The sequence below is a fragment of the Callithrix jacchus genome, chromosome 1, assembly GCF_049354715.1.
Source record: "Callithrix jacchus isolate 240 chromosome 1, calJac240_pri, whole genome shotgun sequence".
NCBI classification, from domain to species: Eukaryota; Metazoa; Chordata; class Mammalia; order Primates; family Cebidae; genus Callithrix; species Callithrix jacchus.
In genome coordinates, this window is record NC_133502.1 from 140,266,097 (window position 1) to 140,283,833 (window position 17,737).

The 17,737-nt window shown below is 42.1% G+C and overlaps 1 protein-coding gene across 1 annotated transcript in view; it reads right to left on the bottom strand.

Moving 5' to 3' along the window:
- Window positions 1-17,001, bottom strand: part of SMU1 (SMU1 DNA replication regulator and spliceosomal factor) — a 43,249-nt gene extending 26,248 nt beyond the window's left edge. The window contains exons 1-4 of the mRNA XM_002743007.7: window positions 16,880-17,001; window positions 13,131-13,341; window positions 11,108-11,260; window positions 5,402-5,512 (exon numbers count right to left, since the gene is read on the bottom strand). Of these exons, the coding sequence (XP_002743053.3) occupies window positions 5,402-5,512; window positions 11,108-11,260; window positions 13,131-13,341; window positions 16,880-16,905 (501 nt within the window). The 5' untranslated portion in view covers window positions 16,906-17,001. The remainder of the gene's footprint in view (window positions 1-5,401; window positions 5,513-11,107; window positions 11,261-13,130; window positions 13,342-16,879) is intronic.
- Window positions 17,002-17,737: the final 736 nt, after the last annotated feature.

Sequence of the window (17,737 nt, forward strand, 5' to 3'; positions counted from 1 at the left end):
AATTCTACCAGACACACAAAGAGGAGCTGGTACCATTCCTTCTAAAACTATTTCAAACAATCCAAAAAGAGGGAATCCTTCCCAAATCATTTTACGAGACCAACATCATCCTGATACCAAAACCCGGCAGAGACCCAACAAGAAAAGAAAACTTCAGGCCAATATCCATGATGAACATAGATGCAAAAATCTTCAATAAAATATTGGCAAGCCGATTGCAAGAGCAAATCAAAAAACTTATTCATCATGATCAAGTAGGATTCATCCCGGGGATGCAAGGCTGGTTCAACATACGCAAGTCTATCAACGTAATTCACCACATAAACAGAACCAAAAACAAAAACCACATGATTATCTCAATTGACGCAGAGAAGGCATTTGACAAAATTCAACAGCCCTTTATGCTAAAAACCCTCAATAAACTCGGTATCGATGGAACGTATCTCAAAGTAATAAAAGCTATTTATGACAAACCAACAGCCAATATCATACTGAATGGGCAAAAACTGGAAGCATTCCCTTTGAAATCTGGCACTAGACAAGGATGCCCTCTTTCACCACTCCTATTCAATATAGTTCTGGAAGTTCTAGCCAGAGCAATCAGGCAAGAAAAAGAAATAAAGGGTATTCAAATAGGAAAGGTGGAAGCCAAATTGTCTCTATTTGCAGACGACATGATACTATACCTAGAAGACCCCATCACCTCAGCCCAAAAACTCCTGAAACTGATAAGCAACTTCAGCAAAGTCTCAGGATATAAAATCAATGTGCAAAAATCACAAGCATTCGTCTACACCAATAACAGACTTAAAGAAAGCCAAATCAAGAATGAACTGCCATTCACAATTGCTACAAAAAGAATAAAATACCTTGGAATACAACTCACAAGGAATGTAAGGGACTCTTCAAGGAGAACTACAAACCACTGCTCAACGAAATCAGAGAGGACACAAACAGATGGAGAAACATTCCATGTTCATGGTTAGGAAGAATTAATATCGTGAAAATGGCTATACTGCCCAAAGTAATTTACAGAATCAACGCTATCCCCATCAAGCTACCATTGACTTTCTTCACAGAACTGGAAAAAACCACCATGAACTTCATATGGAACCAAAAGAGAGCCCGCATAGCCAAGTCAATTCTAAGCAAAAAGAACACAGCGGGGGGCATCACACTACCGGATTTCAAACTATACTACAAGGCTACAGTAATCAAAACAGCATGGTACTGGTACCAAAACCGAGATATAGACCAATGGAACAAAACAGAGGCACCGGAGGCAACACAACATATCTACAACTATACAATCTTTGATAAACCTGACAAAAACAAGCAAGGGGGAAAGGATTCCCTGTTTAACAAATGGTGTTGGGAAAACTGGCTAGCCATGTGCAGAAAGCAGAAACTGGACCCCTTCCTGACACCTTACACTAAAATTAACTCCAGATGGATTAAAGACTTAAACATAAGACCTGGCACCATAAAAACCCTAGAAGGAAATCTAGGCAAAACTATCCAGGACATAGGAGTAGGCAAGGACTTTATGAACAAAACACCAAAAGCATTGGCAACAAAAGCCAAAATAGACAAATGGGACCTAATCAAACTCCACAGCTTCTGCACGGCAAAAGAAACAGTCACTAGAGTGGATCGGCAACCAACAGAATGGGAAAAAATTTTCGCAGTTTACCCATCTGACAAAGGGCTGATATCCAGAATTTACAAAGAACTCAAACAGATTTACAGGAAAAAAACAAACAAGCCCATTCAAAAGTGGGCAAAGGATATGAACAGACACTTTACGAAAGAAGACATATAAGAGGCCAATGATCATATGAAAAAATATTCATCGTCACTGGTCATCAGAGAGATGCAAATCAAAACCACATTGAGATACCATCTCATGCCAGTTAGAATGGCGATCATTAAAAAATCTGGAGACAACAGATGCTGGAGAGGATGTGGAGAAAAAGGAACACTTTTACACTGTTGGTGGGAGTGTAAATTAGTTCAACCATTGTGGAAGACAGTGTGGCGATTCCTCAAGGCCTTAGAAATAGAAATTCCATTTGACCCAGCAATCCCATTACTGGGTATATATCCAAAAGACTATAAATCGTTCTACTAAAAGGACACATGTACACGAATGTTCATTGCAGCACTGTTTACAATAGCAAAGACCTGGAATCAACCCAAATGCCCATTGATAATAGACTGGATTGGAAAAATGTGGCACATATACACCATGGAATATTATGCAGCAATCAGAAATGATGAGTTTGTGTCGTTTGTAGGGACATGGATGAATCTGGAGAACGTCATCCTCAGCAAACTGACACAAGAACAGAAAATGAAACACCGCATATTCTCACTCATAGGTGGGTGATGAAAAATGAGAACACATGGACACAGAAAGGGGAGTACTAAACACTGGGGTCTATTGGGGGGAAAAGGGGAGGGCTAGTGGGAGGGGGAGGTGGGGAAGGATAGCCTGGGGAGAAATGCCAAATGTGGGTGAAGGGGAGAAGGAAAGAAAAGCACACTGCCATGTGTGTTCCTACGCAACTGTCTTGCATGCTCTGCTCATGTACCCCAAAACCTAAAATCCAATAAAAAATTTAAAAAAAATAAAAAAATTTAAAAAAAGATAAATTAAAAAAAAAAATCGTTAGTTACAAAAAAAAAAAAAAAGAATTTGGAGAGAAAGAAAGATACAAGACATTACAAACACAAGTAACATCTCAAAAATGTATTCATATGCATCCTTTCTCAGGAAGTTACTGGGCTTAATACTCCCACAAAATGAGGGTCTAGGCTGGCCTCAGTGGCTCATACCTGTAACCCCAGCATTTAGGGAGGCAGAGGCAGGATAGCCTGAGAAAAGGAGTTCAAGACCAGCCTGGGCAACACAGCAAGACCTTGTTCTCTATTTTAAAAAAAATGAGGGCCAGGCACGGTGGCTCAAGCCTGTAATCCCAGCACTTTGGGAGGCCGAGGCGGGTGGATTACGAGGTCAAGAGATCGAGACCATCCTGGTCAACATGGTAAAATCCCGTCTCTACTAAAAATACAAAAAATTAGCTGGGCACGGTGGCGTGTGCCTGTGATCCCAGCTACTCAGGAGGCTGAGGCAGGAGAATTGCCTGAACCCAGGAGGCGGAGGTTGCAGTGAGCCGAGATCGCGCCATTGCACTCCAGCCTGGGTAACAAGAGCAAAACTCCGTCTCAAAAAAAAAAAAGAGGTCTAACTATGAAAGAAAGAAAAATGAGGAATCTATAAATAAGACCTACAAAAACATAAGAGGCCAAAAATTCCTGTTATGAAGATGAGAGAAGTCCTAATTGTACAGCAGTATAAGAGAACTAGTCCTGATGAGAACAAAAAGAGAAGGGCCTCAGGAAAGATATCAGCAAGGGGAAAAAAAGGACTTTTGACAATTCTACTAGAAAGATTCAGGCTGGACTAGTAGAACTGCATAGAAAACTAGGCAAAAGAAAAAATAAAGCAATAAAAAAAATCATAAAAATTTATGTAAGACATCACATGTAATTATTTTTTAGCTGTGAACAGCTAAAAAATTTAATTTTATGTATTAAAAATAATTACATAAACATTGAATAAGATTGAACCAAAAGTTATAATGTAACTCTACTGAAAATCTGAAAGAATAGTAAGTTTGTGTTGTGGAGAGTGGGTATGAGATAAATCATTTTTCACTGAAGAAAGTTAGTTGCTAAAGACTAAAAAACAAAAGTCAGTTAACAACAGTATAAACATGGTATTCAGCTATGGAGGTAATAGGTCAGGAAAGTTAAGAATCAGAGGTGGAGAAGGGAACCTGGGACTATCTTTCACTGTAAGCCCTAAAGTACTACTTAAACTATGCCCATCATCTATCTGTTTGATTAAAAAATTAAAAAGCGGGCCGGGTGCGGTGGCTCACGCCTGTAACCCCAGCACTTTGGGAGGCTGAGGCGGGCGGATCACAAGGTCAAGAGACGAGACCATCCTGGCCAACATGGTGAAACCCTATCTCTACTAAAAATACAAAAATTAGCTGGGCGTGGTGGCATGCACCTGAGGTCCCAGCTACTCGGGAGGCCGAGGCGGAAGAATCGCTTGAACCCAGGAGGTGGAGGTTGCAGTGAGCTGAGATTGCGCCACTGCACTCCAGCCTGGTGACAGAGCAAGACTCCATCTCAAAAAAAAAAAAAAAAAATTAAAAAGCAGCTTATTTTTGAATCTCAGAATCACTGCAAGCCTGTAACAAATAGCTTTTTTGTCCTTTTCTAAATGCAGATTTAGTGCCCTATTAATTACTTATGCCCTTTGTTGTTTATAAAATATCTGTTACTCTAGGTAGCTTTATAATAACAATGCCAGCAACACTATTAGTAATTTTTTCTCTTTTTTTTTTTTTTTAAGACTGGGTTTCACCATGTTGGTCAGGCTGATCATGAACTCCTGACCTCAGGTGATCCGCCCACCTTGGCCTCCAAAGTGCTTGGATTACAGGGGTGAGTCACCACACCCTGCCACTATTAGTAATTTTTAAAAAATCATTACCAGCAGCTACCATTTACTATTTACAAGGTACCAAGAAATGCATAAAGTGCTTATGGACATTATTTCTCTTAATCTTTACTCATCAATACCATGATAAGTAAATGGGACCAGAAAAGCAATTTGCCAAGACTATATAGCTGGTAAATGAGACAGCCTGGATTCTAACTAGGGTGGGCATTTGTTTCAACCTTTCCAGGACAGTTAATATTTGTACTTGGTGTCCTGGCATAGTAATCAACATACTCTCAATGATATCCCAGAGAGAATGATAAATTTTATGGTAACCCTAATTCTAACTGACCCCAGAGCTTATGCTCTTAACCACTAATCTATGTTGCCTCTCCCAGGAAAGAGGGGCCTCTCCCAGGAAAGAGGGAGAGTGGAACAGCAGTTATTGGTATAAGCAACTCTGTAGGTAGTCCCCAATCCTTAGGGTATACAATTTCTTCAGCTAAGACATAGTTTATGTATGGGAAATTAGGAAATTGTACCAGGAGTTTACTGTTTAAGTTTAGTTTTCTTTTTGGAGGCAGGGTCTCACTCTATTGCCCAAGCTGGAGTATAATGGCATGATCATAGCTCACTGTCAATCTCAACCTTCTGGGTTCCAGTGATCCTCCCACCTCAGCCTCCCAAGTAACTGAGGCCATAGGCACATACCATCATATCCCACTAACTTTTTTACCTTTTGTAGAGACAGGGTTTCACAGTGTTGCCCAGACTGGTCTCAAACTTCTAGGCTCAAGTGATCCTCCTGACTCAGCCTCCCAAAGTGTTAAGGATGACAGGTGTGAGCCACCACGTTTGGCCTCTAGAGGAATGTAATTTTACCTGTCCCAGCAATGCCATGAGACGAGATGGAGGCACCACACTGACTTCACCAGCTAAGGCCTGGGCAATTGCTGCTCTTCTCTTTTCTTTGCTACTTCCATCTGGGTATGCCTGAAAAACAAGAAGATGTAGCATCATTTTCAAGAAGCAATAAGATATGAATGTGCTTATTTAAAACAAGCAGAAGCATACACAGAGGAAAACGTGAAAAGAAATTACCCATTTAAAGAGGGGATTAGTTAAAACAATTTAGTTTTTGAAAATGACTTCCCAATTCTGCCCACTTGCATTTCAAAAGCATGAGTTGGGAGAAAACCAGCCACATTATATTATTTTTTCAGTGAGTTCCTGGCCAAAGGACATACCACTGTTTTTCTGAAAAGAGTCCAAGTAAACCATAATAAAACCAGAGTTGTTTTTCCAGCTTTTGAAAAATTTGCAGAACAAAGAATTCTTTTATATTCTTTAGTAATTTCTTAAATGACTCCCAGCACAGAAGTGCTTCACCACCTTTAACTTAAATCCTATCCTGGTAATCTAAACTCCTTTCCTTGATCCTCATAGTTTTTGTAGATTTACTTTAACATTCTACTATCCAGTGCCTACTAAGTTCTTCTTCCTCCTGAGAAAATATTTGCTAACTACTCATCTGACAAGGGATTAATAACCACAATATGACTGGGCACGGTGGCTCATGTCTGTAATCCTAGCACTTTGGGAGGCCAAGGTGGGTGGATCACCTGAAGTCAGGAGTTTGTGACCAGCCTGGCCAACATGGTGAAACCCCATCTCCACTAAAAATACAAAAATTGCCGGGCATGGTGGTGGGTGCCTGTAATCTCAGCTACTCAGACTGAGGCAGGAGAATTATTGGAAACCAGTAGGCGGAGGTTGTAGTGAGTCAAGATCACACCATTACACTCCAGCCTGGGCATCAACAACAAGACTCCATCTCAAATTAATAAATAAACAACCAGAATACAGAGCCAGGTGTGGTGGCTCACGCCTGTAATCTCAGTACTTTGGGAGGCTGAGGCAGGTGTATCGCTTGAGGCTAGTAGTTCAAGACCAACTTGGCCAACATGGTAAAACCTCATCTCTACTGAAAATACAAAAATTAGTTGAGTGTGGTGGCATACACCTGTAATCCCTGCTACTCTGTGGCTGAGGCATGAGAATCACTTGAACCCAGGAGGCAGAAGTTGCAGTAAGCCAAGATCATACCACTGCACTCCAGCCTGGGTAACAGTGAGAGAATCTGTCCCAAAACAAACAAACAAATAACAACAACAAAACAATATATAAGGAGCTCAAACAACTCCACAGGAAAAAAAATCTGATAATCCAGTTTTAAAAATGGGCAAAGGATCTGAATAGACATTTCTCAAAAAAAGACATATACAAGGCAAACAGATTTATTTAAAGGTGTGCAGCACAACTGATCATTAGAGAAATCCAAATCAAACTATAATGAGATATCATATCACTCCAGTTAAAATGGCTTTTATACAAAAAGACAGGAAATAACAAATAACAAATGCTGCTAAGTAAATGGAGAAAAAAGAACCCTTGTACACTACTGGTGGGAAGGTAAATAAGTGTAACCACTATGGAGAACAGTTTGGAGGTTCTCAAAAAACTAAAAATGGAGGTACCATATGATCCAGGAATCCCACTGCTAGGTATTCACCCAAAAGGAAATCAGTACATCAAATAGACATCTGCACTCCCATGTTTATTACAGCAGTGTTCACAATAACCAAGACTGGAAAGTAACGTAAGTGACCATTAACAGATAAATGGATAAAGAAAATGTAGTACATACACACAATGGAGTACCTTTTAGCCATAAAAAGGAATGCGATCCAGTCATTTGCAACAACACAGATGGAAGTGGAGTCATTATGGTAAGTGAAATAAGCCAGGCACAGAAAGACAAACTTTGCATTTATTTGCGGAAGCTAAAAACTAAAACACGGGGATAGAAAATAAGGATGGTTACCAGAGGCTGGGAAGGGTGGAGGCACTTTGGGAGGCCAAGGCAGGTGGATCACGTGGTTAAGAGATCAAGACCATCCCGGCCAACAGGATGAAACCCCGCCTCTACTAAAAATATAAAAATCAGCTGGGCATGGTGGCATGCGCCTGTAGTCCCAGCTACTCAGGAGGCTGAGACAGGAGAAATCACTTGAACCAACGAAGCAGAGGTTGCAGTGAGCCAAGATTGTGCCACTGCAATCCAGCCTGGAGACAAAAGACTTCATCTCAAAAAAAAAATAATAATTGTGAAAATGCTGACCAAAAAAAAGAAAAAATAATAGTAATTTCATTATACATTTAAAAATAACTCAAAGAACTGAATTGTTTGTGCTGGGCACAGTGGCTCACACCTGTAATCCCAGCACTTTGGGAGGCCAAGGGGGGTGGATCACGAGGTCAGGAGTTTGAAACCAGCCTGACCAACATAATGAAACTCCATCTCTACTGAAAATACAAAAATGAGCCGGAGTGATGGCCTGCGCCTATAATCCCAGCTACTCAGGAGGCTGAAGCAAGAGAATGGCTGGGAGGCAGAGGTTGCAGTGAGGCAAGATCGTGCCACTGCACTCCAGCCTGGGCAACAGAGTCAGACTCCGTCTCAAAAAAAAAAAAACAACTGAATTGTTTGTAACACAAAGGATAAATGCTTCAGGTGATGGATACCCCACTTACCCTCATTATGCACTGCATGCCTATATCAAAATATCTCATGTACCCCATAAGTATATATACTTACTATGTATCCATAAAAAAAATTTTTTTTTTTGAGGAAGGGAGGGATGAAGGAAGGGAGGAAGGGGGGAGGGAGGGAGAGAGGGAGGGAGGGAGGAAGGGAAGGAAGGAATTCAAGCAACGAGAGAGACATTGCCAACCTGGATCTAGAGGTTTACAAGTTGATTTCTTTTTTTTTTGAGTGAAGGAAAGAAGAAAAAAATGAGTAAAGGTGAGGAAGAAAGAGGAAGAGAAAGAGGGAGAGTGAGTGGAAATATTGCTTTATTCTTAAAAAAAAAATGGGTATTAATAATGGCCAATCAATGTTTCATTAAAACCTATGAGTACGTGTGATGTGGTATTGACTAGAATGTTTATTTTGTGTATATGAAGTGGAGAGCTCTATAAATATTTATTAAGTTTACTTGTTCCGGATCTGAGTTCGAGTCCTTGATATCCTAATTAATTTTCTGTCTCATTGTGTCTAAGTCTCTATGTATCTGGGTGTTAGGATCGTTAGCTCTTATTGTTGCATTGATCTTTTTACCACTATATCTTTGTTGCTTTAAAATCTATTTTATCCGCTACGAGAATTGCAACTCCTGCTTTTTATTTATTTATTTGTTTATTTGTTTATTTATTTATTTATTTATTTATTTTTGCTCTCCATTTGGTTGGTAAATCTTTCTCCATCCCTTTGTTTTGGGTCTTTGTGTATCCTTGCCTGTGAAACAGGTCTGGATGTAACATGCCGTTGGGTTTTGGCTGTGTCTTTTGATTGGGGGATTTAGTCGATTTAAATTTAGGGTTACTGCCCTTTGATGTTAACTGGCTGTTTTATCCATTTGTTGGTGTAAATTCTTCTTTATGTTGGTGCTCTTTACTTTTTGGTATATTTTTAGAAGGGCTGATACTGGTTGTTTCTTTCTGTGTGTAATGCTTCTTTCAGAAGCTCTTGTAAAGCAGGCCTGGTGATAATAAAATCTCTGAGTTCTTGCTTGTTTATAAAAGACTTTTATTTTTCCTTCAGTTGTGAAGCTTAGTTTGGCTGGATATGAAATTCTGGGCTGAAGGTTCTGTTCTTTGAGGATGTTGAATATTGGCCCCCACTCTCTTCTGGCTTGTAGAGTTTCTGCTGAGAGATCTGCTATAAGTCTGATTGGCTTGCCTTTGTGGGTAACCTGACCTTTCTCTCTGGCTGCCCTTAGTATTTTCTCCTTCGTTTCAGCCCTAGTGAATCTAACGATTATGTGCCTTGGGGTTGCTCTTCTTGAGGAATATCTTTGCGGTGTTCTCTGTATTACCTGGGGTTGAATATTGACCTGCTTTGCCAGTTTAGGAAAATTTTCCTGAATAATATCCTGAAGGGTATTTTCCAGCTTGGATTCATTCTCTCCGTCGCATTCAGGTACACCTATCAAACGGAGATTTGGTCTTTTCACATGGTCCCACATTTCTTGGAGACTTTGCTCATTCCTTTTTATCCTTTTTTCTCTAATCTTTTCTTCGCGTTTTATTTCATTAAGTTGGACTTTGACCTCTGATATCCCTTCTTCTGCTTGAACAATTCGAGTGTTTAAACCTGTGCAAACTTCTCGGAGTTCCTGTATTGTATTCTTCAGTTCCATTATTTCACTCATACTCCTCTCTAAGTTGTCTATTCTCAATAGGATTTCATCAAACTTTTTTTCAAAGTTCCTAGTTTCTTTACGTTGGGCTACAACATGTTCTTTTAACTCACCGAAGTTTGTTATTATCCATTCCCTGAAGAGATATTCTAGCATTGGGATGCGCTCGTTCTCCATCAAGCCTTGTTCCATTGTTGATGTGGAACTGTGATCATCTTTAGAGGGAGAGGCGTTCTGACTGTGGGTATTCTCAGCTTTTTTACGCTGGTTTCTTCCCGTCATTGTAAGTTTATCCTCCTGTGGTCTTTGAATTTACCAACTTTCAGATTAGGTCTCTTGAGTGGGCCTCCAGGTTGTTAGTTCCCAGGGCCAGAGCAGCAGCGTTAATAAAACTGTTGGTGCTTTTCTGCCCAGGATTCTCTTGTCTGGCTTCCTTCTTGTGTCTGTAGTGGGCGACTCTGCCTTCCCAGGGCTCCAAACCTCGGTCAGAAGGGGAGCCGGTCCCATTTACTCTATGCCTCTGCACCGAGCGCTGACGCGCCAAGGTGCCATCACAGCTGCTGCGCCGGGCTCTGGTGTCGTGCTGGGGGCCCTTGTGGGTCCTCCGAACCTGTTTACTCTGCTCTGAGAGCTGCCGTGCCGGCCACAAAAGTCGCGCTGGCGACCCGTGTGATTCCTCCACTGGGGATCTTCTGCTCCCTGAGTGACCAGAATTTGTCTAAAAGTGTGGCGTCATCTAGTTCTCCGCGCCTTCACTGAGAGCTGCAGTCCCGAGACGTTAGCGATCGGCCATCAAAAAAAAATTTTTTTTAATTCTTTTTCCTCCTATTTTGACAAACCTCTAGTGAAAGGCTGGGGCAGGAAAAATAAAACTATATAGATAATAAAGTTTTGGAAGAATAAAAGACCATCCATCATCATGCTCTATTAGTAAGCATAATCAGCTAAGAAACAAAAGCACAAGCTTCCAGGGACTAAAAAGGCTGGAAGGAAACTGCAATTGTTAGGAATGATCAGCGAACATACCAGAAGTCAGGAAGCATTTCAGGGAGGGCTAATGTAGAAATGACATCAGAATAAAATGTTCTTTTTTTACTAATCAACACACAATCCTCTAAAATGAGGTATGTAGAAGACTCAAATAATCAGAAAACTGAACAAAATTACTGTCTTTAACATATGCAAATTTCAGCCAACATATATAAACAGAAGCATCATTCTCAAAAATTAAATCAAAATCACAAAAACTATCCAATAAAATGGTTTAAAAAAAATCATGTTATTGCATTTCCAAAGTTAAAGTTTCTTTTCATTACCACAGTCATACCTCACGAGGATCAAAATAAGACCTGGCCAAGAGGTTCTCCAGATGAATATATCGCTCTGGCTGTGTTTGTTTTAACATTATCATGGGATCAGTCTGTCTCAAAAGTGACCTGGCAGCACCCAATTCACGGAGCTCTATCAATTCCAGAACAACCTGTACAATTAAAAAAATTAGACGTTTCAATACATTCTCTAATTAATATTTTTCAGTAAAATATCTAACACAGATATGGCCTGTCAAAGTGATTTCCAATACCAGGAAGTGCCCCCTTTCCCTTTTCACTGGCAATTTCAGGTGGACAACTGAAGTAATCACAAATAATAACTTTGGCCAGCCACAGTGGCTCATGCCTGTAATCCTAGCACTTTGGGAGGCCAAGATGGGCAGACCAATTGAGGTCAGGAGTTTGAAACTAGCCTGGCCAATGTGGTGAAACTCACTCGTAGGGCCGGGCGCGGTGGCTCACGCCTGTAATCCAAGCACTTTGGAGGCCAAGAGGGGGTGGATCACCTGAGGTTGGGAGTTCAAGACCAGCCTGACCAACATGGTGAAACCCTGTCTTAAAAAAAAAAAAAGAAAGAAAGAAAGAAACTCACTCTTTACTAAAAATACAAAAAAATTAGCTGGGCGTGGTGGCATGTCTGTAATTCCAGCTACTTAGGAGGCTGAGGCAGGAGAATTGCTTGAACCCAGGAGGCGGAGGTTGCAGTGAGCCAAGATCACACCACTGCACTCAAGTCTGAGCAACAGAGAGACTCTTTCTCAAAAAATAAACAAAATAATAACTTCAATCCTTCAAACTCCATCCTTCATTTTTAACTACCAATCTCCCCTCCTCTCAGGCTTCTTGTTCAGAATACAGATGTTAAAGAAAGCTAAAGATGGGATATCCCCATGGGCTCCAGAGAAACCTTTCTCCAGTTACCAAAATTTGGGCATTATTGAACTCATATGGATGTAAAGAAACAAACTGCCCGGGTGCAGCAGTCCACACCTGTAATCCCAGCACTTTGGGAGGCCAAGGTAGGTGGATTACATGAGGTCAGGAGTTTGAGACCAGCCTGCCAATGTGGTGAAATCTCCGTCTCTACTAAAAACACAAAAATTAGCCAGGCATGGTGGTACACACCTGTAATCCCAGCTACTGAGGAAGCCAAGGCAGAAGAATCGCTTGGACCCAGGTGGCGGAGGTTGCAGTAAGCAGAGATCTTACCACTTTTACTTCAAATTACAATTTTATTTCCAGAAAGCCTACTGTGTTGGTTTATAATCAGTAATTTGTCTGATCTTTGTCCTAGGTTCTTGACTTGGAGCTTCTAAAACTCTTGGAATTTGACCAGTGATACAAGTATCTTTGTTATTCCTGGGCCCCTTGAAGCACACCTGGATTTGTGCAAAGGAGATGTTCGGGATAGGTAGGAGCTAGTTACAGAAAGACTAACTATGTGATTAGAAAGTTGAGGCTCTCTCATGCCTATATAATGCCAGCACTTCGCTAGGTCAAGGCTGGCGAACTGCTTGAGCCCAGGAGTTTGAGATCACCCTGGGTATTATGGTGAGACCCTGTCTCTACAAAAAAAAAATGCAAAAATTAGGCAGGCATGGTGGCACGTGCCTGTGGTCCTAGCTACTCAGGAGGGTGAGGCAGGAGGAAGGATTGATCCTAGAAATGGAGGATGCAGCAAGCTGTGATCTTGCCACTGCACTCCACAGTGGGTAACAGAACAAGACCCAGTCAAAAAAAAAAAAAAAAAAAAAAAAGGAAGAATTTTAATTTGGGAAATCTTGGATTTGCAAGAAGGGAGAAAAAATAACAATGTCAAAACTTGCCAGTGTAAGTTTTTGTTTTGTTTTGTTTTTAGTTTTTAGTTTTTTCTTTTTTAAATCAAAAGCAAACCAGTGTAAGTTTTATGGGCTGATGCAGCCCTACGGTGCTTAAAGGAATGCTCACTGATGGTTTCCAGTCAGGGAGCCGGCCCACAACAAACCAACCCATGGGGATCAGCATCACCATCACTCTTACCTGTTCATAGAGGTCAATGAGGGTTTTGTCTGGCAATTTCAGAGACTGTATAGCCTGCAACACAGTATCCCAATGGCCACTGTTAATGTCAGCCACAAAACTCTCAATGCTGTCCACAGTATTCAGAGACACGGTAGTCTCCTCCTGCAAGGTGGCTAATGCCCGATGTAAACTGTTCTCCTTCAAGTACTGCATGATAAGGCGGATCACACTGAAAGAAAACAAATCATTCAGCTCAGGGATTTCCACTCGCCAGAGGCCAAAAATTAAAGCCTACCCAGCTCCTACTCATCATTTCCTTTCACCACCATCTCTTTATCATGTGAGTAAAACTTTCCAAAGTCACAGAATCTGAATTACAAGGGGACCTCCCCACCCTAGAGACAGAACTGGGGTTCAGAGAAGGGAAATCATTTGCCTGATGTCTCAGCCAGAAAGGGAGTTGGTATTAAGGTGACTATCTTATTTCCTAATCTAGAGCCTAGTTTCTTGTTCATTCTTATGATTATATTATAGCACACTTCACTGAAATACTTTAAATGACTAGTCTAGTCATTGATACAAAATAATCTCAATGAGGCTGGGCACATTGGCTCATGACTGTAAACTCAGCACTTTGGGAGGCTGAGGCAGGAGGACTGCTGAAAACCAGGAGTTTGAGACCAGACCAGGCAGCTATGAGACACCATCTCTACAAAAATTTTTAAAAATTAGCCAAACATGGTGGCATGTGCCTGTAGTCCCAGCTACTTGCTATGCTGATTTAGAAGGATCCTTTGAGCCCAAGAGTTCAAGACCAGCATGGGCAACATAAGGAGACCCCTTCTCTACTAAAAAAAAAAATTAGCTAGGCAGAGTAGTGTGTGCTTGTGGTCCCAGCCACTTGGGAAGCTGGGGTGGAAGGATTACTAGTGCCCCTTAAGGTTGAGGCTGCAGCCTGGGAAAGACAGCAAGAGCCTGTCTCAAAATAATAAATAAAATAAAACCTATGAGGTAAGTTTACTACTATCTGATAGTGGTGGTCCTGTTAAAAAAAATTTTTTTTTAAGTTTATTATTATCCCCAAATTACAGAGGATGTGACCAAATAATAGAGATAATAAGTAGAAAAATCAGGACTCAAACTGGCAGTGTGGCTCTTGAACATATATTCCTGAGGAGAAAGCAAACACTCTCTTCTTTACTTCTTTTCTTTTCTTTTCTTTTTTTTTTTAAAGACAGGTTCTCACTCCCAGAGCTCAGGCTGGAGAATAGTGTTGTGCTCACAGCTCTTTGCAGCCTCAACTTCCTTGGATCAGGCGATCCTCTCACCTCAGCCTCCTGAGTAGCTGAGACCACAAGTATGCACCATCCCACCAGCTAATGTTTGTGTTTTTTGTAGAGACAGGGTTTTGCCATGTTGACCAGACTGGTCTCAAATTCCTGACCTCAAGTGATCCACATACCTCAGCTTCCCAAAGCATTGGGATTATAAGTGTAAGCTACCATGCCTGGCCCCTCTTCTTAAAAACAACTATAAAAGAGAACTGATTGCTGCTATTTGCAGTAGGCTTTTTCTCTCATGGCCCCTTTCTGAGGTATGCAGGTATCCAAGCTTAGACCCCTACTATTCTGGTATGGTACTATCCTCCTTAGCACATTTCCAGTGACTTTCATTTTGCACTCCCAAAATAAGACATCTCTCTCCTCAAACACCTCAAATTTGACATAGCCAAAATCAAATTCTCTACCTTCGAACACAAACGAATATATAAAGAGCTAAAAGCTTTGAAGACAATCTGGGATTTGAATCAAAATTATGTGACCTGGGACAAGTCAGTTAACATCTCTGTGCCTGCTTCCTTATCTGTTAAGAAAAATACCTATCCTGTAGGGTTGATAAAAAGGTTGATTATACTACTTACAGCATGCTTAGCATAGAAAGTACTTAGTATATAGTAACTACTATTATTATTATTTTGAGTCTCATTCTGTTGCCCAAGTTGGAGTGCAATGGCGCGATCTCGGCTCACTGCAATCTCTGCCTCCCGGGTTCAAACAATTCTTCTGCCTCAGCCTCTGGAGTAACTGGGATTACAGGCGACTGCCACCATGCCAGGCTAATTTTTGAATTTTTAGTAGAGACAGGGTTTCACCATGTTGGCCAGGCTGTTTTCAAACTCCTGACCTCGTGATCTGTCCACCACGGCCTCCCAAAGTGCTGGGATTACAGGTGTGAGCTTCCACGCCCGGCCCAATAGTAACTATTATTAATTAAAAACAAAACAAAACATGCAGTAGCCATTACTGCTACAGCCAAGGTCAAGACTGGGAGAATGGTCATTACAGGTACCACTCAGGCCCCAAAGCATGGAATCCTTTCCAACTCCTTCCTGACCTAGTTGTCATAATCTCCAGCACTCCCTATCATTCTTCTTTGTTTCATTTTTGTCCAAAGCATTTACCACCATCTGTTACATTTCATATTTTATTTATCGTTTTTGTCTATTGCTTGCCTTCCCCAGTCACAATGTATGTTCTATGAGAGGAAGGATTTTTGTCTGTTTTGTTCACTACTGTATTTCCAGCATCTATAACAATACATAGATTTCAGTATTTGCAGAATGCATAAACTTCCCTGCCTCCTATGAAGAGTCTCCAAAAAAGGGCTAGGTGCAGTGGCTCACACCTGCAATCCCAGCACTTTGGGAGGCTGAAGTGGGCGGATCAAGAGGTCAGGAGTTCGCGACCAGCCTGGCCAACATAGTGAAACTCCCTCTCTACTAAAAATACATCAAAAAAGTAGCCAGGCGTGGTGGTGGGCGCCTGTAGTTTCAGCCACTTGGGAGGCTGAGGCAGGAGAAATGCGTGAACCCAGGAGGCGGAGGTTGCAGCAAGCCGAGACTGCGCCACTGCACTCCAGCCTGGGTAACAGAGTGAGACTCCGTCTTGCAAAAAAAAAAAAAAAAAGTCTCCAAAAAAGGTCCTCTCTCACAATTCTGTTAATTTAATCATTATTAAGTGTTGGCAAGGACAGGTGGAGGATGGAGTTCTGGAAAAGCACACTAAAGGTCTTTGGTCATTACTTTTCTCCCCCATTCCCTGAAAATTCTTCTTTCTAGCCCAGTCTCCAGAGACTGTCTCTCCTTTACAGCTACAGAGAGCTCACAAACAAACCAAAATTCAGGGCCTGATAAAATAGCTAGTTGTTCTTTCATTCCAAAAGCAATTAACTCTTCCTCTAAGGTACGCTGAGACCACAAGGAAAAGGAGCCCCTAGGCACCGTCAAAGCTAGTCTGGGGTAAGGTTATCAAATATTGAGTGATAAACGCTAGGCAGAGGAAAGCAAAGAGACCGTATAAGCACAGAGGAAGAAACGAATCACTTTGCATAAGTTGGGCAGGGAGAGAAGCAAGGCTTAAAGAGACCAAGCCCCCTGTGTGATAATTAGACTGGAGTCCAGAGTGGATCCTTAATTTGATCAATCACAGCACAGTCGGCCAAGGACAGAACTCAGGTTTGCAAGGTGTTTTCCCCACCCCGTGCCACCTCCCTCGAGACTTTGGCTTCACGTCTGAGGGTGGCTACTTCCTTGCCGGCCCACCTCCGAGCTAGCCAGATCCAAGATGCTTCTTTGGGCCCAACGAAATGGCCCTCCACTCCCTAACCTCCCCTAGCCTCTCCGATACCTTCTCTCGAGTACCCTCCACCCCACAACCTTAACCTCCGGGTGCCCGGCACAGCTGGAACATCCCCACCACGAGACTCACTCCGAGGATTCGATTTCGATCGACATAGCTGTATCTCTCAGGGAGCAGGCCCCAGTTCTCCCTCAAGGCCAGTCGCGCAACACAGCAACACCTCCGGCGGCCACCTTACGTCACTTCCGCTTGGGTCGGCAACCGGAGTCCGGCGCCTGCCCTTCAGACGGAATGATCAGAAAGAGGGGCGGGGTGCGCGCAAGGGCGGGGCCTTGAGGGACTGTCAGAGGGTGGAGTTTATGCCCCTGCCCTAGAGAAATAAGCTCCTGGAGAAAGACTGTTTAAAAGCACTGGGCGCCATACAGCTCACAAATGCAGTGAAAAACAAAAGCACTGGGGCTGGACGCGGTGGCTCACAACTGTACTCCCAGCGCTTTGGGAGGTCGAGGCGGATGGATCACCTGAGGTCAGGCGTTGGAGACCAGCCTGGCCAACATGGTGAAACCCCTGCTCTACTAAAAATACAGAAATTAGCCGGGCGTGGTGGCCCACGCTTGTAATTCCAGCTACTCGCGAGGCTGAAATAGGAGATCGCTTGAACGTAGTAGGCAGAGGTTGCAGTGAGCCGAGATCGCGCTACTGCACTTCCAGCCTGGGCGACAGAGTGAGATTCTGTCTCAAAAAAAAAAAGGATTCAGGCTGGACTAGGAAAGGAGGGCAGGTCAGGGCAGCGGAGGGGAGGGGAGGGAAGAGGAGGAAGAGGAGGGGTTGTCATTTGATGTAATTAGTTGATTAGATTTTAGATAAGGCTGAATATGCACTACTTGATTGGGATATTAATATATTCGAAAGCGACGTAACAAAATTTATAGAAAGAGTTAATTAAGGGTTTTGGGGGTTTTGGTTGGTTGGTTGGTTAGTTTTGGA